The sequence below is a fragment of the Idiotropiscis lumnitzeri genome, chromosome 1, assembly GCF_059441095.1.
Source record: "Idiotropiscis lumnitzeri isolate Australia: NSW breed Sydney's pygmy pipehorse chromosome 1, RoL_Ilum_1.0, whole genome shotgun sequence".
Taxonomy (NCBI): Eukaryota; Metazoa; Chordata; class Actinopteri; order Syngnathiformes; family Syngnathidae; genus Idiotropiscis; species Idiotropiscis lumnitzeri.
In genome coordinates, this window is record NC_142391.1 from 21,908,637 (window position 1) to 21,932,571 (window position 23,935).

Sequence of the window (23,935 nt, forward strand, 5' to 3'; positions counted from 1 at the left end):
TGGAGACACAAATCCAGTTTCAATCTACTTGAATCCAGTTCAAAGCCACATTAGCCCACTCAAATTCGACTTTAATACTATATAGTGACTTAAATCCCCTTTAAATTGTCTACTCTAGATCTACATTGATTCAGTCTAAATCCAGTTTAATCCCACCTAAATCTAGAATTCAGACAAAATCAACCTTATATTATACTAGCAAAGCTATTTTGATTTATTTTTCCCTTCACTTCTAAATGTCTGATTCTCGAAAGCAAAATTACCGGCCTGTAGGGGGTGCCGTCTTCTCGAACGTCAACAAAATGTGACCATTTGGCTTTTTATTGATACTGTATTGTGCATCAGTGCGTATTTCCCTCCATCTGCCACTAGTGTAGGGATTCACATCTTTGTAAATAAAGTAAATACAGACTCCATGTTTGGTCGTCTTACGGGATGTCATCACGTTTCATTAAGATATAATGGACAATAAAAAGTAAATCAATTTCATGAACCCTGATTTCTTTTTGTTTTTTTTTTTCATGTATGGGTAAACTTAACCCAACACCTGTTTAGTGATGAAAAAAATATGAAGTATCATTTTGGGTCAATTTTAATTTATTTGAGAATTTTCATTTCCCCCACAGTTGTGTATTTATATATTCATGAAAAATAATCCAGCAAAGTAAGGCGTGCGCAAAAAAACTAATTTTCGTTATTTTTAGAAAATTTTAAAGTGTTATGGTTCAATATGATTTGTGACAAATGTGGGTTTAAACAGAAAATTGCTCAATAAATCAAGATTTATTTTGTTGGCACTGGAGTATGCATAATTAACAAAATCCTGCTTGGGAGCATCTTTTGGACGACGAATGATGACACGTGTAGTCAGATGACTTGCAGCAGCAGTTGTGATTGACTGCAGTTCTGTGTTTGTGGTGACATGGCAGTTCAGTTTGATTGAGAGGCATGATGCCGACGGCTCCTAAATGGCGAAGCTCTTGGCGGCCGGCTGATCCGCCTCCCGCTCATACTCAATTTCCACATACGCTCGCTTCTTGTGCGCCGCCGAGCCGTTGGCGGGAGATTTGCCTTTGCCGCGCAACTTTGTCTTCTTTGCTTCGGTGTCCTCATCCTCAGTTGACATTTCCTCATCGCTTTGCTCCCGATCCTCCTCGTCGCTGCTCGTCCTCAAATTGTTCATTTCCTGAAACCAGACGTGACAATGTTTGAGCCGCATACCCGCAAGTGGAATATGTTTGCCCTTTTATGGCTTACATACGAACATAGTCATTTGACAGCAACTTGTGGCATCCTTATGCCAAGGAACTACGTCAAAGTGAGTTGAGGAACTTTCCGAAGCAAAACATTACTTATGGATTTTACGGTGTTTCACTATATACAGCAACACAGAGAGGAAAAGGGCAAACATGGAACTTTCTTATCACATGACGTTTCGTACCTCGAAGTCACTGAGGTCGCTCTCTTCCACCTCGTCAGCGGCGATAAACTCCCTCTGACCGACGTCCTGCACAGGTAGATATGCCATCAATTCAAGCCCCACTTCCCTGCTCCTTTTTTGCACCTCAACCCGATATTCACACTCACAGCGTCATCCCGCTCCACCTCCTCCTCTTCACTTTCCTCCTCTGCCTCGCTCTCCTCGTCCTGCTGCTGCAATGCTTTGTCAAAGGCCACGACGGGGAAGTTGTATATGTCGCCATACTAGAAAGGGAGGAAGGTGGCGTTAAGAGGTGGCGTGGTGCTGCATCAGAGGACGGTTGGGCGCAGCCGGTTACATACCGTCCCCTGCTTGAGCCTCTCCAGCAACTCCTTCTCGATGGCGTTGTCCAGTTGTGCCGCAATCAGGGCTTTTTCCTCCTTGCGCTTCTCCCGACGCTCGACCTTACGGCTCAAGGGAACCAACTTCCTCCTGGAGGCAGTTTACGTTTAATTCAATATGTTTCAGGATTTGTCTCCTTTTTTATTTTATTGGTATCACACAAAAAATATGACATTTGTTTATTGCATTTACAATGCAAGCCTCTCCTTTGGAGCCCCTAGTAAGGCAGCCAATGCTGTCCTCTGCTGGTTGGAGTTAATCATTACACCCTATTACACTGTTGTTAACATGTTTCTACATTCATTATAATGTTGAGTAATAACTGTTTGAATAGTTTTCTCTGTTAATTTTCTTCACCTGTTTATAAAATGCCAATATCCACTCTAGTTCATTTTACTTCCAGCATGGATAATTTAAAAACACTGGAAAAAAAATGTCAATCGAAATTAGACAATAGAAAAAAAATGTATCGGGATCCTTTTGCCATATCACACTTAAGGCTTTTTAAGACCACTTTGATCAACTTTAAATATGAATATAATATCCCACCCGCCTCAGGTTTTGGGGTCTAAAGATGACAAAAACATTTTTTGTAGTCGATTATAATGTGATGAAAGTCAAGTCAGTCTATTCATCGATTGCCGTCGGTATCAGTATTAAAACTATTGGTGATTGGACTTGCCGCAGCTAGCAACGCAAGGCTAACCATTATCCATCATCATCATCTTAAATTTGTGTGCTCCTAAACGTTTTTGAGACTATTAGTTGACTGATCGGTCCAAACCCTCTTTAGTCTTTTTAAAGACCACTCCCATCATAAGTCTTTAAAAGATGTTTTTGTTACTTCAATGAAATTTAAGACAATTCGACCCATCCAAGAGCACTTCCATCATGTTTGGAGATGCTGCGTGACCGGCGTACTTACTTCCTCTTGAGGACGAGCTTGCGCATGCGGATCAAGTACTGCGTGATCTTGGTGAAGCGCTGTTTGCATTTGTGTCGGATGAAGCGAGGCCAATAGATGAGGTTCTCGTCAATCTGGTCCAGAGCCTTCTCGTAGTTTTTGCTTAGCTTCACCTGCGTCAGAATGAACAGTCATCACGTCAGCATTTTTGAAACGTAGCGCGCACTTCTAAAGCCATCTGTCTCACATTCACAACTTTCAATACATTTTGGCAAATTTCAGATACCTTTATATTGCTACTTTCATTCCAAATGCAAGACTTTCAAGACCATTATCAAATGTGAGACTTCATAAGACTACTATAATCAAATGTTAACGACGGTTTAAAAACTTTTTTACTGCCACCTCTATCATTGACATTTTAGGGCTACACGAATTACATTCAAAGACTTTTAAAGACCTTTTTAGCGCCATTTCAATCAAATTTAAGACATATTCATTTTACACCCATTTACGACGGCTAAGAATTTATAAATGCTATTTCAAATTTAAGAGGTTTAAAGGACATACCAATCTACTAAATGAGAAGCTTGAGGGAAGTCAGTTCAGGAAAAGACAATTGTGAATGGACACAGGAAGAATGTGACTTAGTGGCGCACAAAGTCAAATAATATTGGTTGGAAAAATAACACTAATACACTAACCCTCCCACTATTCATTATTAGCCTTTGTCCAGAACCTCACAAAAAAAATTCTAAAGGAGACCAGAGTGTGCTGTGTGTAACCACAACTGTGGAAAAAAAATTATACAAGCGTTCCCTTTTATGTATTTAAAATGATTATGGTGTAATACTTGCTGACTCACCTTCTCCCACAATTTGGCAGGAAATGCCGCTCGCTCGATCTCCTTCATGTAGAGGAAACAGTTACCTGTGCCATACAACAAAATAAGTTAACATGCATAGTCTCCACATTTCAACATGGCAGTGTTTCATCTCGCTTTCTTGCTGCGATTGTGTACCTTTCTCCTCCCGAATGGTGGCATACTGACTGTTGGCCAGCGGGCAAGACGAGCGATTACACACACCGGTTATGTTGAACTCATTGCGACAGAAATTCTGACTTTTGGTCCTGAAACACAAGAAACATTGTTTTAAATTTTAAGCTGTTCTAGTAGGGTTTCCTTGATATTGTTTACTTTCCCGCAGAAGTCTGGGGGTTTGTGCTAACGCTGACACACTTTAAAGAAAATTCATCAAAATGTGTGTTTTAAACTTACGTGACTTTGTAAGAGCAGAACTGCCTGTTACCTATAATGTCCCAAATCACCTGCATGGACAGAAAACATAGTAAGTAGGGTTACACGAGGACATACGTTATTTTCAAATAGCACAAACATACATCTGCAACAATGATGCCAACATCACACGAAACGTCGTAGTAACAACTTCAAGTCGTGAACACATTGTAGTAGTTGTTACAAGGCAACGAGTTTCGGCTAACGTTTGCGTGTTGCTAACTGCTGGTATTAGTTCACTCACGTCGTCGTGTTGCATTTTGTCTTTTTGTTCGTGGCGACGCTTAAAGGTTCACTCTTCTTCTCAAATAAAGTAGGGTGGGGAAGGCTGATTTCAACCGACTTTAAATATATTCGTTTCGGCTCATAAGAAGCACATGGGCGAGAAGCGAGACACCATTTTTGTTTGCTTTCAACGACACTCGCTGCATGCATCGCGAGGTTTCCGAATACCAAGGGGCACATCCTTAAACATCGCGAGATTTGACGACGTAATGCCAATACACGATCTGTAATTCATGCACGATGTGGGTCCCGCCTCGAATTGGATTTACTGATCGAATTTATTTATTTTTATTACTTGTGACAGATTTCTTTCCAAATTTTAATACGTGATATTGTTGTACTGTTTGTTAATTGACTCAATCAAGTTAAAAAAAAATTAAAAACGATGTACGTCACGCATGCGCAGAAGGTCAGCCATGCCTGACGGCTCACTACGGCAATTACACTAGGTAAAAACACCCATACAACGCCTGCGCAATCAGCTGTGCAGTTTCTTGAATTAATGATCTTGATTATTTAAATTAGGTGTATTGCGGTAGGTATGCAACCAAACAGGCTGGGTAGTGGATATCGAGGACCGGACTTGGGCACGCTGCACTTAGAACGTGAAAATGTTCTAATTACGTGCATGAAAATGTTGCTTTTTGCTGGAAAGTTGATTAAAATATACATACGATGGATAGCTTTTTATGGACTGAGATTATATAAAAGTATTACATTTGTCATGCATTAATATTTTAGTGATAATGCGCACCGCTATCAGAGTTGTGTGGAAGAGCCACTTCGTGTTTTGTCCAAGTGTATTGTCCAAGTGTAGTTGTCGTAGTTTGCATAAATGCTGGCTGACCTTCTGCGCATGCGCGACTCACGTTGTGCACGTGTCAGTTTGAGAAACAGTGGACAACAGTGTGGCATTGATTCGCAACTTGGTTTGAAAATATTCGAAAGTTCAAAAGTGTCCAAAGCGTGACATTTAACTAAGCTTTATAGAGACCGTTATTTGCAACGAATTAATGTTAAAATTAGACTCATGATCAGACGGTTTTAGGCATTCATTGCGTAACAAGTTGGGCGAATACCTCTCACGAAAAGTCCGTGAACACACCAGTCATCATTTGCATGAACCGAAGGATCGGAATTGCAATATGGCGCTCCCCATTTCTATACTACGTACCCAGCTTTTACGCTTATGGTTCACCTGAAAGTACTTGGCGTTTAGTGCTATTTTGACGTCACATCAGCGTTGCATATTAACAAATGTGATCACGCAAGGAAGCAACGACAATGTTTCACGGGAAAAAGACGAAAGAGATTTAAACTTTCAACAGCCGGCGCGGTGCATTGTGGGTCGGTGCAGACCCTCAATGCTTTGACGTCAGGGGTTGTCGTCGTCACGGTTGGCCATATAAATCGCGAGTTACGCTCACTGTGAAATGTAACGGTACTCAGAAGTTGAACAGTAGATTAATAGCTGTACACGTGACAACTATGACTGCAATTATTTCTTCCGGAATTTCTAGATCGTTTTTTTTCTTCTTGAAACCCAACTGTGACGTGAAACTGAAAGCCTCACGTATAAAACCAGCTTAAAGTAATTAAAATACGTTAGAAAAAAATGTCACAAATTGAAATGACAACAGAGTTATTGCAAAAGACCCAAAACAGCAATTATATAAATATACAATATAAATGCTAAAGCACACGAAGTAAATATATGTGAAGAAATGTAAATTGATCACAATTTTCTAAAACAATATAAAAGCAAGTATTCATGGGATAAAAGTCTGCAACACGTTTAGAGTAAATGTTGTTTTGTGCCAATAAATGTGAACATAAAATCAAATCGCACTAGGACTTGTCAATTGTGTCATAGTGTCTGTTGTGATTTATCCAATGTACATTTTGAAAGGTAAACTTTGGATGCCAATGGTTTTCTCCATGCAAGAGTTTTGATGGAAACAACTTCCATGTTAAAATGTTAACGTGGACAATTTTGACACTAACAACTTCATGCTAAAGTTTTAAAGCAAACAGTTTTGACAGTAGACACCTCCATGCTAAAATGTTGATGCAAACAGGTTTGACACTCACTACCTCCTTGTTTACGCTTTCAGGTGAACAGTTTTTGACGTCAACAGCCATGCTTAAATTGTGATGCTAATTGTTTTAATGCTAACAATTTCCATGTTGAAGTTAATGCTATCAATGTTGACACTAACACACTCCAAAATTTGCATACTAACCATTTTTATGTATCGCCCTCATGTTAAAGGTTGTATGCTAACCGTTTTGATGCTGAAAAAATCATGCCAAAGTTTTGTCCCTCACAGTTTGACATAACCTATCTCCATGCAAAGGTTTGGTTGCTAACAATCGCGTGCTTAAATCTGGATGCTTAGGTGTATCTACAGGTTTTAATGATGGTTTTGATTATAGTCTTTGATGCTCTCAGTATCTATGCTACACTAACATGTATTATTATCACTATAATCATTATTATTTTAGCTTCAGTTGTTCTTGGTTAGCAGCTGCAGCTGTCATCACGGTTACATCTGTCCCATAAAATGTTGAAAAATGTACATTTATGGAGTTGTGCTGCAGTATTCAACACGCTTGTCACATCTGTTCGAGGAGGCCATGTAGCCGGCTAGCCCGCGGCGGTGGCGTCAGCTAGCCTGCGTGCTTTGGACGTGCACGTGCTTGTTTGTGGCAGGTGTTTAAATAGCCGTGATGCTAACAGTGGTGCCCATACCGGATGCTTGTTTGAAAGACGCAGCCACCATGTTCAGGATGCTCGCCTTGGCCTGTGAGTATGATGCCACGCTTAAACTTAGATTTTTTTTCATTGATGACATCATCACTATTTTTAAAGGAATTTACATTAACAGCAATTTATTTGTGTTTTTTTGGTATGTTTTTCACTTTTTACCATCAAGTCTTAGACTGACTTTTACTGCTCTTCCAATTGTTCATGGACATAGTTTATTGTCTATTTTTATAAATGAAGAATATTACATGATATGTGTTTGTGTGTGTGCATGCGTTTACGTGTTGTGTAATGGATAAATAATAAATGTAATAATAATAAATCAACATGCCAAGACAACGTAAAATGCGACAGATGGGAAACTTAATTTGTTTTATTTTTTTTCCTAGTGATTTCTGCGCTTTACTTCCTCTCTCACTCAAGTGGTAAGTTTAATTCAAACACAGATGATGATGATGATGACAATGATGAAGATGACGATGATGATGATGTCTTACAGAGGGCGCGGTGGTCTACGCGTGTTACAATGACACAGCTGTGATGTCATGTGGTAAGATAATGCTCATCTTCTTTATGACCACGTGATTACTGTTTTGTGTGTGTGTGTGTGTGTGTGTTTGTGCACGTGTGTTTTGTGCATTTGTGTGTTTTTCTTTGTGCACATTATTATTATTATTAATATGTAGTTTCTATGTTTGGAATGTATGTTTTTTTTGTGTGTGTGCAAGTGCGTTTTTTGTTCCGTCCATTTTGTGCAAATTAGTCTTTTGTGCATGAGCGTATGTGCACATATTATGTTTTCTTTATGTGTTGTGTGTCTATGAATTATGCTTGTAGTGTGTTTTTGTATGGGTGTATTGTGTGTGTGCGTGTATATGTTTTTTGTTTATGTGTGCATGTACTTATGTTTGTTTTGTGTGTTTGTGTCTGCATGGTTATTGTTCGTCATTTTGCGTGTGTGTGTGGGGGGTGTGTGTGTGTGTGTGTGTGTGTGGTCAAGTTATATTAGTGTATGTGTGTTTTGGTATTTTCTGCCTTTTGCTTTTGTGCGTGTTGAAAGTCTGTATGTCCTTGCGTGGCCATCAATGTGTCTGTGTGTGTGTGATTTGTGAATATTTTTGTGTCAGTGTGTGATTTGTTAAATGTATTTTGTGTGTGTACATTTGGTCCTTGTCTGTTTATGTTTGTGTGTGTGTAGCTGTGTGTGTTGGTGTTGTGTGTGTGTGTGTGTTTGGATTCTGTGTCAATATATGTGGAATTTGTTCATGTCTGAACGTGTGTTTTGCATGTTTATGTACTCGTCCATCCATGTATTGTGTTTGTTTGCGTTCATGTTTCTGTTGTGTGTGTGTGTCTGTGTGCAGAGTCAAGCTTTAAGATCCGCTTGGACCACATTCTGTACAAAGTGGGCGTGGGTACACGCTGCGGGGAGGGAAAGCGTCACCCTGACGACGGCGAGGGCGTCTTCTGCTCCTTCCCGTGGGCTGAGCTGGTGGTGGAGGATCTGTGAGAAGACACACATTTACACACCTGAGCCGAACCAGGAAGCGTCTCTATCAGTGTTTGTCTGTTTATACGTTCCACTTTCAGGTGCGGTAACCGGCGGTCCTGCGAGGTTCCCGTCACCGAGTTGGTGTTTGGAGAGTACCCCTGCAAGGAGAACACACGATACCTGCAGGTGGCCTACACCTGCGTTGCACAGGCGCCACCACTGCCGCCACCTGCGCCTGCCAAAGCCAAAGCTGACTGTAGGCAGGCACACGCACACACACATTCATAAACACACGTACATACAAAGATACATGGCATACATGTGCACGTTCACACATGCACACACACACTCACACAAACATACATTTGCATAGACATACATACACACAAACACACAAATACACAAAAACACAAGCACACACACACTTAGATACACACACGCGTTGACCTGTTGTGTTGTTTTGCAGGTGACGACAACACTGCCTGATTTTTATTTTTTTTTTAAATGAGGCCTCATCCCCTGTCAGAGCAGGATGATGATGATGATGATGTCACAGTGTAACTAGTTTATCGAAGACAGAATAAAACCATTCGCACATTGACGATTGTCTTATTATTTACATACATTATGTAATCAAGACAACACATTTTTGTATTTTCATTCCTGTAAATACACACATTGGTAAGTGTGAGTAAACACACTTTCATGCCCGCTGGGATACGACTATTTTATTAAACTCAAACATATTCATGTCTTTACGTCCATGTCAGTACATGTGGTGGTAAAACTACACACACGTTCTTGTCTTTATGCGCATGTGGTTACACACCGTATACATACACACACGTTCTTGTCTTTTAGTCCTTCTGGGGACACCCAAGTTACACTGATCTTTCGATCATGCTGCATGTTGTTACTCGCATGCCTGCTTAGAAGCTTGCGGAGGTCCTTTTTTCTTTGTGGCGTCCTTGAGAGGTGTGCATGAGGGCCTTAATCAAGCGGCGCCCCAAGCAGGTTGAGGCCAGCTGGAGATCATGAACTGTCAGTGGCTTCCCCCTGAACATCACAACGCCAGAGGGGCCCAGACAAGGCGGACCGACTGGAGCCTGGAATGTATAATGTAGGGGAAACTTGTATACCAAACACCTCCTTGAGGCTCGTCGACAGCAGAAGACTCTGACGACGACAAAGCAAAATATGTATCCATACACACACAAACACACACACACGCACCCCCACACAATCAATCTCTCGCGCAATACACTCTAAAAATGGATTGGTTAAAAAAAAAACTGCCAATCTAGTTGGTTGAGCTTATATTGGTTACATTAACCAAGAGATTGGTCAGAATTCGGTTGGTTATGGGACTACCAATTTTCTTAGTTTGCCAAACAACCAGTGAAATTGGTTTCAGAGACTACACATCACAGGCCAAACTGTTTGACTGTATTCATGTGCAATGTGTTGTAGATATAGACATAGAGAAGAAATATAGTAATTTAAAATAAATTGTAATAAATGTAATACATTTTGATTTATATAATTGTAATTCATACATTTCATTTAACTAACCAATGAACCATTGACGCTAACTAGTGAAGAAGATTCTCCACATTTGCATTCAGGAGGGAAGTACTGGTTTCTCATGGGATCTCTCACGTGTTAAAGTTGTGAATAAATAAAAAAGGAAACCCAAAATAATTATAATAATACATGGACATATTTACAAGTAATAAATTACTGAATGCAATGAATCGTTCCCATACAGATGTGAATGTGGATCAAACAAACAAACAAAAAGACTTTTATGCACTTATACATTTACTTTGTCTTTTCGTCCTGTCTGACAGCCAATCACAGTCATCCGTCAGTCCTGGAGTAATTTGTTAGTAAGCTTGAGGCTTCTTTAGCTAGCATGTTAAGCACACCACTGAACAGCTGTTTGCCTCGCCCCATTCCCAGATCTAAAAAAGATCACAAACGGAATAGTACCGCTTCATTTACACAACACTGGACCAACTAGTCACACCTGAAGGCACTCCAGACGCATCTGAACATACCGGAGACTATCTACATTGCACAAAGGAGGCATCTGAAGGCATTTGAAATTTACTAGAATGCAGCAAGGGGAGGGCGGCACGGTGGCCGACTGGTTAGCACGATGGCCTCACAGTGAGAGACAGCAGCGGTCGTGGGTTCAATCCAGGCTGCGGTCATCCTGTGTGGAATTTGCATGTTCTCCCCGTGTCTGCGTGGGTTTCCTCCGGGTACTCCGGTTTCCTCCCACATTCAAAAAAACATGCTTGGCAGGCCAATTGGACACTCTAAATTGCCCCTAGTTATGAGTGTGAGCGCGGATGGTTGTTCGTCTCTGTGTGCCCTGCGATTGGCTGGCAACCAATTCAGGGTTTCCCCCGCTTACTGCCCAAAAATAGCTGGGATACGCTCCAGCGCCCCCCGCGACCCTAGTGAGGAGAAGCGGTATAGATAATGGATGGATGGATGCAGCGTGGGGACGCACCAGACTCATCCGAACGTTCCAGGGATGCATTTGAATGCACCTGATCACAGCAGAGATCCATCAGAACAAGCCAGACTCAAGAATGCACCTGGGATGTACCTGAACTTGGCTACCTGCACCAGAGACACTCCTGAACTCACCAGGGACACAGCGGACTTATAGGAACTCGCAAGGAACATACCTGAACATGCCAGGGACGTACTTGAACGCACCAAGGAGACACCTGAATGAAGTACATTCACCAAAACGCACCAAGGGCGCATTAGAACATACCAGGGACACCGGAACACATCTGCGACACGCCTGAACTCTGAGCACACTGGACTCACTCAAACACATCAGAGTCGCATCTGAACGCACCAATGTCATGCCTTAACGCACCAGAGAATGACCGGAATGCACCAGACACACCTGAGATGCACATGTACACACTTGAATGCTTCTGAAAGTAACAAGTACACAATTAAACACGTTTGAGACACACCTGAACACCCAAGACATAACAGCTGAAGACACTAAAAGTCTGAACACATCAGAAATACAAAGTATTTGCTGAACACTCAAGAGACTCGCCAGCAAGCACCAAGGACACGCCTGAACGTACCCACAGACACTTGCACAGGTAAGATGGGTACAATAAATAGAATGCACAGTTGAAACAGAACCTTTGGCTTTTTTTGTATTACGTATAAACATAGTTTGTTCACATGGGTCTCTAAGTCCTAAGGCACTTTCAAACAAGTTAGCAACTGCAGCCCATTTGGTTGTACAGACCTGACACTATTGTGATAGCAAATTTGTCTGAGTCAATTCAGAAAACTTTAATGAACACGAGCATCCTCAGAGAAAGTCCCTTGGTCAGCTGCTACTTGTATGGTGATGCCATCCTGATTGGTTTATTTACCTGTGGATTTTAACATTTGCTAGGGAGGTTTGCATCAGCATCTCCAAGTGTGAGGTCAGGGTTTTCAGTCTGGAAATAGTGGATTACAATAATTGGGATTCATCCTTGTGTTTGGAAGCCGAGTCCTGCCGGGCACGTTTAAGAATCTGGGTCACAGTCTACTTTCCTACCTTCACTCGTGGTCACCAGCATTGGGTTATAAATAAAAAGAAAGGAACTAAGAGGGACTCAAAGTAGGAACGGTGCAGCCCAGCTCTCTTGGATGCTCACAGTCACTTCCCAAATGAGGTACTCCAATGTCCAACTTAAGAAGTGTGGGTGTCAGACGAATGATTGGGGTCTTCCCTCCCACAATCCAGACCCAGATCAGGGGGAACAAGTTGCCGAGGGTGTTTCTCCAAATTGTCACCGTGAACCTTTGTGATAACGTTATCTTTCAGAGAAGGTCCAACTTGAGCGAATCGCTGCCATGGTGGTTGACAATGGCTCTGGTATGTGCAAGGCCGGTTTCGCTGGAGACGACATTCCACGTGCCATCTTCCCCTCCATTGTGGGCCACCTCCAATATCAGGCAGGAGGAGGGAGCAGTTCCCATGGAAGGCGGAACAAAAACATGAATGATGTTGTATTTGTGTTCTGCAAGCTGCAACCGTGGACATGGACCAGATGGACTGTCTGGTGGACGATGAAGCCCAGACGAAGCGGGAACTGCTGACAATCAAGTAGCCTATTGAACATGGCATTGTCACCAATTGGGATGACATGGACAGGGTGATGACATCACTGAAAGAAATGCTTTTGGGAGTTTTCCCACAAGTGATTAGCAAGTTAACCTCACAGAGATTGGGGTTCCAGCTATGACATTACTGTGTGGCGTTTGCATGTTCTCCCCATGCTTGCGTGTGGTTTCCCCGGATACTTAAGCTTCCTCCCACATTCCCAAAACATGCCTGTTCATTGAAGGCTTTAAATTATTCATAGTTGTGAATGTTGAATAGATTTGGGATAGTTGAACTGTGAAGAGTCTCAATCATCCATGTCATTTGAATCAGGTGTGAAATCCATGTCCAATCACACTTCATGCACAGGTCCTAAATTTTGTTCCTGGTGTGAAACGCGACATTCTCTTTCCATTTTTGCTTTTAGGTAAGGATTCTGCTGGTGTACACCTAAAAGCCCACAACTGTATCATGTTGTGCGAGGAACACATTCATAAGGAGCTGTTTTTCAACATGCTGCTGTCAGGCGGCACCACAATGTTCCTTTGTCAATAGAATAGAAAAGAAGCTCACTGCCTTGGCCACGCCCACATGAAGATCAAGGTATAATTTGTTCATTTTTATCACGGAGGTGCTTCTCTTGGTTAACACTAACGACCTTCCACTAACTCCAATAAGGTCTTAATTGAACTTTGGAATTTCGAGGCCTCAAAAGTTTGAAGCCAAGTTTCAAATCCAAACCTTTGATGGTAAACAGGAGTGTTGCGCCCACTGGGAAATAAAGTCATAGATGGAAGAGCAGAAAGACATGCCTTAACGAATCAGAGATGCACCAGACACACTTGAACAAGTCAGATGTGTACACTTGTCATGTGGTCGACTGCATAAGCGTGTGTGTGTGCGTGTGTGCATGGAGTTAGTGTAGTTTGTATACCGACAGTGTATACCAGGGGTCCTACATTCCTATTCCTCGAGGGCCTTTGCCCTGCCTGTTTTCTATCTCTGCCTGCTGCAACACACCCGATTCAAATGATCATATTATCAGCAAGGTCTGCAGAAGCTAGATAACGATCCCGATCATTTGAATCAGTCTTGCCGCAGCAGGGAGTATAAAGGAAAACAGGCTGGACACCGGCCTCCGAGGAACAGGATTGAAGCCCCCTGGTATATACATTTCATATTGAGTTTGAGGCCATCTTTTGGCTTGGTGTTTTGTTTTCAGCAGTTTTTTAATGTAGCAGCCGCCATAGGTGTCGTGGTGGATTCTGGCGACAGTGTCACCTATGCGGTGCGCATCTTTGAAGACATCAGGACATCAGCATCTGAGCCTGGCAGGCAGAGACCTGTCAGACTACCTGATGAAGATCCTTATCGAGCGAGGATACGGCTTGAACTCTGCCAACTCCCTGTCCTTGCTTGGGAGTCCTCGGTCCACTTGGACTGACTTGGCAGCTCAGACCAAAGTTATCTGAATGTTGGATTAAAGATAAAATGTCAGACACCAAGAAGTATCCACTTGTCTCCATTCAACTTTTGTAGACTCTTGTTGATATTTTGGCCTCAAATTCAAGAACGTTTTCTTGCAGAGGTCACATGGAGGTTATGTTGTTGTTTTTTTCCTGGTGTGACTGGTGAATGCCAAATGACCTCACTTCATATTGGTGCCAAACAATCTCTGAGGGAAAGATACATCTTACTTAAATGCCTTCCAGTCAGTTTCCTCCATTCAACTTTAGCAGAATGCAATGACTGAGGATCTCCACAGACAGATTTGTGTGCGCTGTGCGAGTGAGTGACGGCCCTCTGTCACCGTCAGTCACCACCTGGCAGCTTGTGAGCACACTGACCAATCAGAGATAGAGAGCTGCTGTGCCCCATCCCCAATACCCTCTTTTGCCCCACCCAATCGCCACTCAACACATCAAAAGTGGCCAGGCCAGGCTGCACCTGTCACAGACTTGAATGCATTTGACAGACACCTGCACAGGTAGGATAAATTCCACACACACACACATATATATATATATATATATATATATATATATATATATATATATATATATATATATATATATATATATATATATATATATATATATATATTGCTCACCCACAATCTGTTTGCATCAAATCTTGGAAAATAGTAGTGAGTACAGTCACTACATAAAGTGCAATTTTATGCAATTGTAGCAATAAAATGTGTGCATTAAAATGCCAGAAAGACAACACATTTTTTGTGTTTGACTCCAAAAGTCTTTCTGGCGCCAGGATACGAGACTGGTATGATTCCGCCGGATCGGGTTCAACCGGTTTGACGAGCAAGTAGAGCGATTGTGTGAATGTTGACAACGCAAAAGCACAAATCACATCTCCCAATGTATATGGTCATACCTTTGCAAATTTTCGTCTATTGCAGGGGTCCTGGAACGTAACCCTGAAGGATTACTCTATGGACTTCTTTCTGATAGAAATGTGTTTGATAACTGTTGTTGATTGTCCATTTTTCATTATTTGTGTCATTGTTTTCATGTAGAAAAATAATATTCAATGTTCAATAATCAAATGTTTCAGAAATGGACGATGAAATTAGCGCTGTGGTGCTTGACAACGGCTCGGGCATGATCAAAGCCGGTTTTGCCGGAGACGACGCACCAAAAGCCTGCTTCCCCTCCATCGTGGGCCGGCCCAGACATCTGGTAAGGGGGAGGAAGTCGTAAGTTGGGCAGCGTGAAACTGAAATAGAGGGTGTATTTGTGTGCTGCAGGGCCTGATGGTGGGCATGGGCCTGAAGGACTGTTTTGTGGGTGACGAGGCTCAGGCCAAGAGGGGAAGCCTCACATTGAGGTACCCCATTGAAAATGGCATCGTGACCAACTGGGACAACATGGAGAAGGTGATGATTTAACTTTGTCGCGTATTTGATCATAACAAATGTTTCTGTTCCTCAGCATGTATCGCAGCAGTCCTCAACTGGTGGTCCAGGATCTGTAACTTTGGTGGTCTAGAAAATAATTAGCAAGGCATTGTTTTGTCATCTCTACAGTGAAACCCTGGCATTAGCGAGCTGACTTGAATCATAATATTATTACTTTATCTTGGAAAAAAAAACTTTACTCCCAAAAAATTATCTTTTTTCTAGTAAAGAGCACATTTTTTGCTTGCAGGTGCAACTTTTTGATTCCTACAGTTAGTTATGGTAAATTGGTATTCGGATTATTAGGGGCTTGGAAAATGACTCCCCCATAAGGGGTCACTGGACCCAAGACATTTGAGAACCCCTGTTCTACTGGTTTGATGAAAAAGATCTTTAGATGGGATGTTTTTGGGATAATCGTGGTTCCTGACAACACTTATATGTCGCTCGAACTCCTCAAGCTTGTAGACAACTTCATTGGGGTCGTCACAGACCGACAAAGTTGTCTTGTAAGAGCATCAGGAGTCCAGGGCTCTCCGTTTTTCTGATGCCCGACTGTAATTCGTGCCGATTGTCTCGGTCCATCGTGTTCGGTCACATTACTTGGTGCGTGGTGACTAACTAAAGTAGTCCCTACTTGGTCGCTACTGTACGATTTCAGTAGTACCTTTCCCATTTGCCAGGAGGCCACCAGGACCAGAATCTCACAATTCACTTCACCCACACTGAATGTGTGCACCAAAGTTTCAGACTTCAAACCATTCTTATTTACAGCTCTCATTCTGATGTGGTGCAGATCTGGCATCACACCTTCTACAACGAGCTCTGCATCGCGCCTGACGAACACCCCATCCTGCTGACTGCGCCGCTCAACCCTAAGGGCAACAGGGAGAAGATGACACAGGTGAGTGCCCAGGCCATGAGGCCATAGCCAATTTTCACAATGAACCGAAATGACCCATGCAGACTCAAGGAAATGCAGAGTTGACATATGTCTTGTCAACAGGGATATGGCATGACTTTTTCTTGTGACTGGGTCCACTTGCTCCAAAAATACAATGACAATGAGGGCAATATGTCATGACAATTTTTGTTTCTGTCATTTTTTACACGTGCAAACCATGAGCAAATCAGGTCCAAACACGTTATCGCGATATCCTGTGTGTTCCTTAACCTTTACGATTTTGCAGGTGATGTTTGAGACCTTCAATACGCCCGCCATGTACGTGGCCTTGCAGGCCGTTCTCTCGCTGTACGCCACGAGTCGCACCACAGGTAAGTCTGATGACTCTGTCAGCTCAATGTTTTAGCTACAAAGTTAGCGGAGCAGCTTGCATGGGCATTGAGTCGACCCACAGGAATTGTCATGGGCTCTGGCGATGGTGAAACTCACTTGGTGCCAATCTACGAGGGCTACGCTCTCCCTCATGCAATCCTGCAACTGAACCTTTCGGGCAGAGACCTGACGCACCACCTGATAAACATCTTGGACGAGCGAGGCTACACCTTCGCCAGTACAGGTGCCACCACCTGCCTGTCTTTGCTGCTCTTTCTTGTTGAAATTTATTTATTTATTTATTTATTTTTTTGCAGCTGACCATGAGGTTGTGCGGGACATGAAGGAGAAGCTTTGCTACGTGGCGCTGAACTTTGATAAAGAGATGAACATGGCGCTGACATCCCAATCTCTGGAGAAGAGGTACGAGCTTCCTGACGGCCAAGTCGTCGGCATCGGCAACGAGAGGTTCCGATGCCCCGAGCCGCTCTTCAATCCATCCCTCCTCGGTGAGTATTGATCCAGAATTAAAGTTATTGCACTCAATGGCTAGTCATGTCAAGGCATTTTATTTATTTATACAACACAATACAACTTGATTCGTATATATTGCGAATAGAACAAGCCCATTTCTCAATTTAGCGCCATTTTGCAACAGATGTTCAAGGCATTTTAGAAATTGAGCCGATCAAGAACCCTAGTCCTTGAATAAACCCAAATGAACCACTTTTGGTAATGGAGGCAAGGAAAAAAGTTCCAACAGAACCGAGACTCAGTGAGGCGACCCCCAGCCTTGGTTGAGATGGAAAGCGATAGTGTTGCTGGACCCAGGATAGGCCAAAAAATAAATAAAAACAGCGTAGACAGATTGAGTGGCTGGGGAGTGATGAGAGAATAATTGGCACAACAACAGCAGACCTTGTGATTAGCAATCCCTGCTGGAAAGCCCGGGAAAGTGTCGCACGGACTTGTAAGCTTGAACTGGCAGGCGTTCAAGTGTTTTTATCGATGCGTATCGATAGCTTCTATGATTGCAATGTGAACGTTGGATTAGCTCGAGTCAGTCCTTATTGAAGGCTGCAGACCGTTCTTCTTCATGTGTTCAGGTTTGGAGTCGGGTGGCATCCATGTGACAGCCTACAACAGCATCATGAAGTGCGACATGGACACCCGGAAGCACCTGTACGGCAACATAATGCTGTCGGGTGGTAACACCATGTTCCCCGGCATGGCTGACAGGATACAACAGGAGATCACTGCTCTGGCTCCACCCACCATGAAGGTCAAGGTAAGACTTACAGATGGGGGAGGAAAGAGAGGCACTGTGAGTCGTATATTGTAGTCCCTCCGGCGTCCCGTTGTACAGCTCCACCACTAAATTGTTTCCCTAGTTGAGGTCAACAAACTGCACTGTAAACCATCAGGATGGGGAATTACTTGAATAACCGTGACATGTGGTGTCCCTCAAGGGTCCATCTTTGAACCTCTTTGGTTCAGTGCGTATATGCTCAAATGGTCAAATTCAGAGGTCAGAAGCAACTCCAGTATCCAGCCCTCAAGGATAATATTTCTAAAGGATTAGCTCTTAAAGTGTTTAACATTTCCACCATCTTGTTCCAGGTGATTGCCCCGCCGGAGAGGAAGTACGCAGTGTGGATTGGCGGCTCCATTCTGGCCTCGCTCTACACCTTCCAGAAGATGTGGATCACCAAGCAGGACTACGACGAGACAGGACCCGGCATCGTCCACCGCAAATGCTTCTAGATAGATCAAGAGCAGTATATGAGTCTAAAAAGTCAGGTTAATGAATACAAACCTTCATGGAAGGGAAGCCTCATCCGCTGATGCACTTTCAGTCGTTTATTGAACGGGACAAACAATGGAGATAAAAAAAACAGACAAAAGACCGCAGCAAGCCAAAATATACGTCAGAGCTTTCGCAAAGATTATATTCCAGGTGTCACTCACTAGGCCACACCCCTTAAAGGCACAGATCCAACTCTTCAATTGTTTTGTGACTCAGCTTGTACTGTAATTACACTTTATAAAACCAGTTCATTTTTTTTACGTTCTACAATATAGTGACATTTAAATCTGTTAAAAACACAATTTGGGGGTGGGGGGTATGGATTAGTTTTATTTTATTTGGGAATGTTGACATCATAGGTTCCACTTTGTCTATTCATGAAGCATGTTTTTCCGTAATATACTAATTTCTTCTGTTAAAATAGATAAAAAATCTATTTTTATATATATATATATATATATATATATATATATATATATATATATATAAAGAGAGAGAGAGAGAGAGAGATTTGGACAAGTGACATCATTGATTGACTCAACACTTGAACATTTTAGTTTTCTACTAGAATACATCATGATTAAGATTTTGCATGTTTTTTTTTTTTTTTTGCTGCTTCCTTTTGCATTGTTTTAGTTAGTCTGCAACTTTAGAGAGATTGAAGAAAAAAAACAAAAGGAAAAAAAAAAACAAGGTCTTGTAATGATGTTGACTCGATTCAGGTGCGCATCTGAATCAGGAAAGCAGCTGAGCTGATGTCGTCGCCACATTTTTTACATTTAGACAACAAGAGGCCACCAGAGTGTCGAGAGCACCAGACTTGATTCAAAAATCGTATCACATCAAGCTTCCTCACATTTGTCGACGGCCAATTTTCTTTTGAAATCTTTTAGCGTTCACGTTGTTCGGAGCAGTTGAGTCTTGTGTGAATTCGGCATGTTTGGTTTCCACCAAAGAATCCGTCAACATCTTTGAAAAGGTACATTTTGAAATGATTGCGTCTGTCTTGATCTTATCTATTCAATTAATTGATTCCAAATGTGATTTTATCTTTTGATAGTTTTTAATCTGCAATAAGTTTTTTTGGATTCAGCTGGCATTTTCATGTAATTTATACAATTATGAAGTGCAAACTGGCAAGTGTGTGAATTCGTGACTGCGCCAGATTGTGTGACTTGAATGATGACTTGCTAAAAACACAACTAATGAATCGACTAGCTTGAAGTTCATTGGGGATTTGTCTTGTTTTTTTTTTTTTTTCCTCGCATGAAATTGAGCTTTACTGGATGGCAAACCCAATCAAGGGCTGCGATAATTTTCTGTAACCCCCATTAGTCTTTAATATTTAATTTGTGTAGTAAGAATTAAATGATTGAGCCATTAATTTTTATAAAAGTGAGTGTGTTGTCAATTTGTTAAAGTCACACTGTCCTTGGGCTTGCTTTGCGAACGTCTTTAAAATCAAACCACTCAGAAAACGGGTGAGCCTTGACAGTCGCGAAACAAGCCTGAAAAAGTAGACTGTGTTTTGGATTTTTAAAAAAAAAAAAGGGGGGGGGTGATTAGACCCATATCACCTAACTTTAAGTAGCAAAAATGTATTATGTAAATTAAGAGTGAAACTATTGAATTCTAATTTCAAATACGAACAGGAAAATGCCTGTTTCAGGGGTTGTAATAAATAAATAAATGGATAGAAATTTAAAATACAGGAGCATATAAGGCCCAAGTGTTCAACTGTCAGATCGTTAGCCGCTGTAAAATGCAGTTTGAAAATTGTTTAAAAAAACTGTACTTTCATAAACATTTTAAACAATGCTTAACTGATTTAATTTGAAAGCATACTTGTACAAGATTAAACAAAGTATTGTAACGTATAAATTAAATCCAATTGTAATTCACAAATGCTCTGCACAGTTTGAACACTTAATTCAGTGATTCTGTGCTACAGTTTGAGAACCACAGCATACAGTCGATGCGGCATGGTGTTCACTACATGTCATCAACACAACCCCAAATTGTTTATTCAGTATTTTATCCTGCAAAAAAAAATATATCCCCAATTCCAATCGTTAAATGAAAAGAAACGCATCGCTAGCACTGGCCATTGACATCAAAGTCCACCGTCTCGCTGATGTTTTCGACCCCACAAAAAGAAATTAATCATAAGAGCGAATGCCTGTGTTGTGTCATCCTCCCAATCTCCTTTTCAAAGGTTTTGCAATGAGTGGTGTCATAGATAAAACAATGAGCTGACTTTGGCGAGTATCCATCTGCACGTTGTTGGTCAAAGCATTACAGTGGGCGATTAGAATGCATCTAAATTTTAATATTTTCACTTGTCAAAAAAAAAAAAAAAACATATTGTAATATTGGCTTCAGCCGAACAAGAGTTGGAGTCGTGCAAACTTCCCAGACATTTTGACCATTAAAGTGGTAATAGATTTTTGGATTCTATTTTCAGTGCTTTAATTGGTTAATGCGCAAAATAAATTGGACAAATCGTACTAATATGTGGAAAATGATGAAATGGACCACATTTGACCATTTTTCTCCCTGACAGAGGTAATATGCATATTTTATTCGATGCTATTTTTGGTAAAGTTGATGCTTTGTTTGATTCTTTTAGCTTTTCAAATTGAGAGTAAATAGTAAGTAATTTTAATACATGGGAATTTCCCTCCTTCAAGGATTTATTTATTTTTATTTTTTTTAGGCAGTGGGGGGGGGGGCTTGTCTCTTATGCGCAGATTTTCACTATTCATTTGCCAGCCCAATCCCTATTCTCTGCAAATAGCGGGGCTCTTGTGTATTGACTAAAGAGCAAGCAGCTCGTGAGGTTAATAATGATTTGCTCTCATATATTTCCAGGGGTCAAAGTTGAAGCCCCAACCTAATGTGACAAGAGAGCGTTTCAAAGTGATTCGTTTCCTCCCAATTCAACCATGAATTCTCACTTGAACTCACCCGATCCCGGATTGCGGCCGAGCCCGCCTACCGACCCGACGCCTGCGGTCCCGACGATTGGCCTCCGTTCCCCCGCCTCGCCTCAGATTCTCTCCGTTTCCAACTTCACCTCGACCTTGCCGGCTGCGCTTCCCCCGCCGTCGTACCAAGTGTGCGTGGCCATCCCGTCGCCCGGCCTCCACCCGTCCCCGCCGCCTTCGTCGGCGCCGCCCGGGGACGGCGCCCCAGATTTGGAGTGCTGGGTGTGCTACAGCCACTTCAACAACGTCTTCCGCTGCCCCAAGATGCTGGAGTGCAAACACACTTTCTGCCTGGAGTGTCTGGCCCGCATCAACGTCAAGTCTGCGCAGCCCGCCGCCATCCGCTGCCCACTGTGTCGCCGCATGACGCCGCTGCCCGTCCTTGGCCTGCCCCAGCTCGCCACCGACGCCGACGTGCTAGCATCCCTGCCGCCCGCCATGCAACGAGTCTACAGTGTTCGTTTCCACCGCAGCAAAGGCAAGCTGCAGATCAAAAGGTGAGTGAAAGTCTAAAAAGCAAAGAAAATACTCATTCTGATTAGGGCTGAATGATTTTGAAAAAATTTCAAACATTATCAATCTTATGATTTATTATAAATGCATTTTTGAATGGTCTTGAATATTAATACTAGGATAAAAGCAAGTGGAAAATTATTTCACATCCAATTAAGTTTTAAACGCCCATCTTCACAAACTTCAACCAAACTGGTGTGGCTTTAACGCCATTCATTAACCAGATTACAACAAAATGATCTCACCAGGGACGGGACTTTGTTCTCTTTGAATGGTGTGGAAATTGTAAACGCTGGCAGATATTTATAGGAAATGTGTGTCAGTTTCCTGATTAACAAGATCATTGTCTTGAAAATACCATCAGTATAACAAAAACATTCTAGTGTGAGGAAATGTTGTTTTTGCAAGTGTGTATGCGACACGTAGCCCTCCGCGTGACCAGTTTGCAAAGTTGATGACGCCTGATCTTGACTCTTCTATAAAATGAGAGCCTGCCAATCAAAATTGATTTTTTTTTTCCTCTACGATTTGCATTTAAAAATGACATTCCTCTACATTGCAATTTGAATAACTGACAGATTGAAAAGTAACTCCCCATTTTTCTCAATATTTGGACCTTTTGGTTTGTGAACGCTGCTGTTTGTTTGAAAAAACCCCCCCCAAAAAAACGCCTTTCCTCTGAATTCTGCGTGAAGTCGAAGTCAAGACAATTGAAATTGTACACGTGATGGAAATTGTCACGTCACTTGACAGGAAATTTACAAGATTTCGCCTCCTGTCTTTTCACAAGGTTATCGCAAGGTCAGCGGCGGTGCGCCGTAAGGTCGCTGGATGTGGGACTACCGAGCCCTCCCTTCCAGAATGTTGGCAGATCAGGTGGCGTGGGCGGGGCCTTGTTTAGACTGACTGGCCGGCCACTATGTCGAGCTTTGCTCCTCACGTTGGTGCTCACCATGACCATCGTGCTTACCGGCATCGTCGTCTTCCTGCTTACGTACGACACTGACCACTTCTAGACACTTGTGAGCAGTCCCCAAGGCTGTGGCATTGTGTCTATGGTAACAGACGTGGAGTTGTCTTGACGACGACGACCAGGAAGCTTGGTCACTTGTTTCCATGGCAACCAGCATGTTGACACGCGGAGATTCTCAATGTCTCCATGGTGACAAAGATGCCGAGGTTATCTTCATGCTGAGCAAGAAGTTTTACAATTGTCTCCATGGCAACCAGGATGCTGAGTGACGACAGGTGCCATGGCAATCAGGTTGCAGACTCTGGCTGAGGACTAAAATATTTTAGTCGGTCTCCATGATAACTAGGATGCTGACTCCTGTTGTCTGATACAGTCACTGCTTCCATGATGTCCAAGCTGGTGACGCACTGGCGTCTCCATGGTGACTACAATCTCGAGCAACTTTCGTGGGGACTCGGATGCTTGTCATTCAACTCGAGCAGGATGCCTAATCGGTCTCCATAGCAACCAGTATTCACCTCGAAAGGTCATCATATGCAGCAAGATGGACAGCCAATGGTGCGTGGACATTTGAAGATTGGTATAAAATGTATTTGTCATATTTTTAGACTTTTACTGTGTAATAGCAAAATAATCTTAAAATATTTAAAAAGATTTTACTGCTGTATGCATTTTTTCCCCTTGTTTAAACTTGAATAAATGTTTTTTTGAATGAGTCTTTGCTTGCTTCTTCCACCCCACCTTCTCTTTGACT

General features: G+C 42.2%; 4 protein-coding genes across 5 annotated transcripts; 3 read left to right on the forward strand and 1 right to left on the reverse strand.

Moving 5' to 3' along the window:
• Positions 1-305: 305 nt before the first annotated feature.
• Positions 306-4,497, reverse strand: mak16 (MAK16 homolog (S. cerevisiae)). Its single transcript, XM_088289305.1, has 9 exons — positions 4,268-4,497; positions 4,006-4,055; positions 3,748-3,857; positions 3,592-3,656; positions 2,748-2,899; positions 1,783-1,912; positions 1,588-1,704; positions 1,442-1,507; positions 306-1,186 (listed from the first exon to the last, which is right to left on the reverse strand). Exons 1-9 carry the CDS (start codon positions 4,280-4,282, stop codon positions 965-967), a joined length of 927 nt encoding a protein of 308 aa, XP_088145431.1. The 5' UTR covers positions 4,283-4,497; the 3' UTR covers positions 306-964.
• A 2,493-nt stretch (positions 4,498-6,990) lies between these two features.
• Positions 6,991-9,142, forward strand: LOC148343718 (L-rhamnose-binding lectin CSL3-like). The gene is made up of 6 exons (XM_088289552.1): positions 6,991-7,114; positions 7,465-7,500; positions 7,575-7,625; positions 8,440-8,581; positions 8,666-8,823; positions 9,034-9,142. The coding sequence occupies exons 1-6, from the start codon at positions 7,039-7,041 to the stop codon at positions 9,051-9,053; spliced, it is 483 nt and encodes a 160-aa protein (XP_088145678.1). The 5' UTR covers positions 6,991-7,038; the 3' UTR covers positions 9,054-9,142.
• A 5,395-nt stretch (positions 9,143-14,537) lies between these two features.
• On the forward strand, positions 14,538-18,941 carry LOC148343719 (actin, cytoplasmic 3-like). The gene is made up of 9 exons (XM_088289058.1): positions 14,538-14,698; positions 15,283-15,407; positions 15,476-15,604; positions 16,422-16,529; positions 16,816-16,900; positions 16,984-17,145; positions 17,219-17,410; positions 18,008-18,189; positions 18,522-18,941. Exons 1-9 carry the CDS (start codon positions 14,674-14,676, stop codon positions 18,663-18,665), a joined length of 1,152 nt encoding a protein of 383 aa, XP_088145184.1. The 5' UTR covers positions 14,538-14,673; the 3' UTR covers positions 18,666-18,941.
• Positions 18,942-19,514: 573 nt separating this feature from the next.
• Positions 19,515-23,896, forward strand: LOC148343720 (uncharacterized). Of its 2 annotated transcripts, XR_015842442.1 has the most exons (4): positions 19,515-19,687; positions 21,580-22,192; positions 22,999-23,472; positions 23,555-23,896. XR_015842442.1 is itself a non-coding variant. In XM_088289409.1 (3 exons), the coding sequence occupies exons 2-3, from the start codon at positions 21,654-21,656 to the stop codon at positions 23,222-23,224; spliced, it is 765 nt and encodes a 254-aa protein (XP_088145535.1). In that variant the 5' UTR covers positions 19,515-19,687; positions 21,580-21,653; the 3' UTR covers positions 23,225-23,896. The 2 variants fall into 2 exon arrangements, 1 of the variants encoding a protein (XP_088145535.1); XM_088289409.1 differs by having other exon boundaries at positions 22,999-23,896.
• The last annotated feature ends 39 nt before the right edge of the window (positions 23,897-23,935 follow it).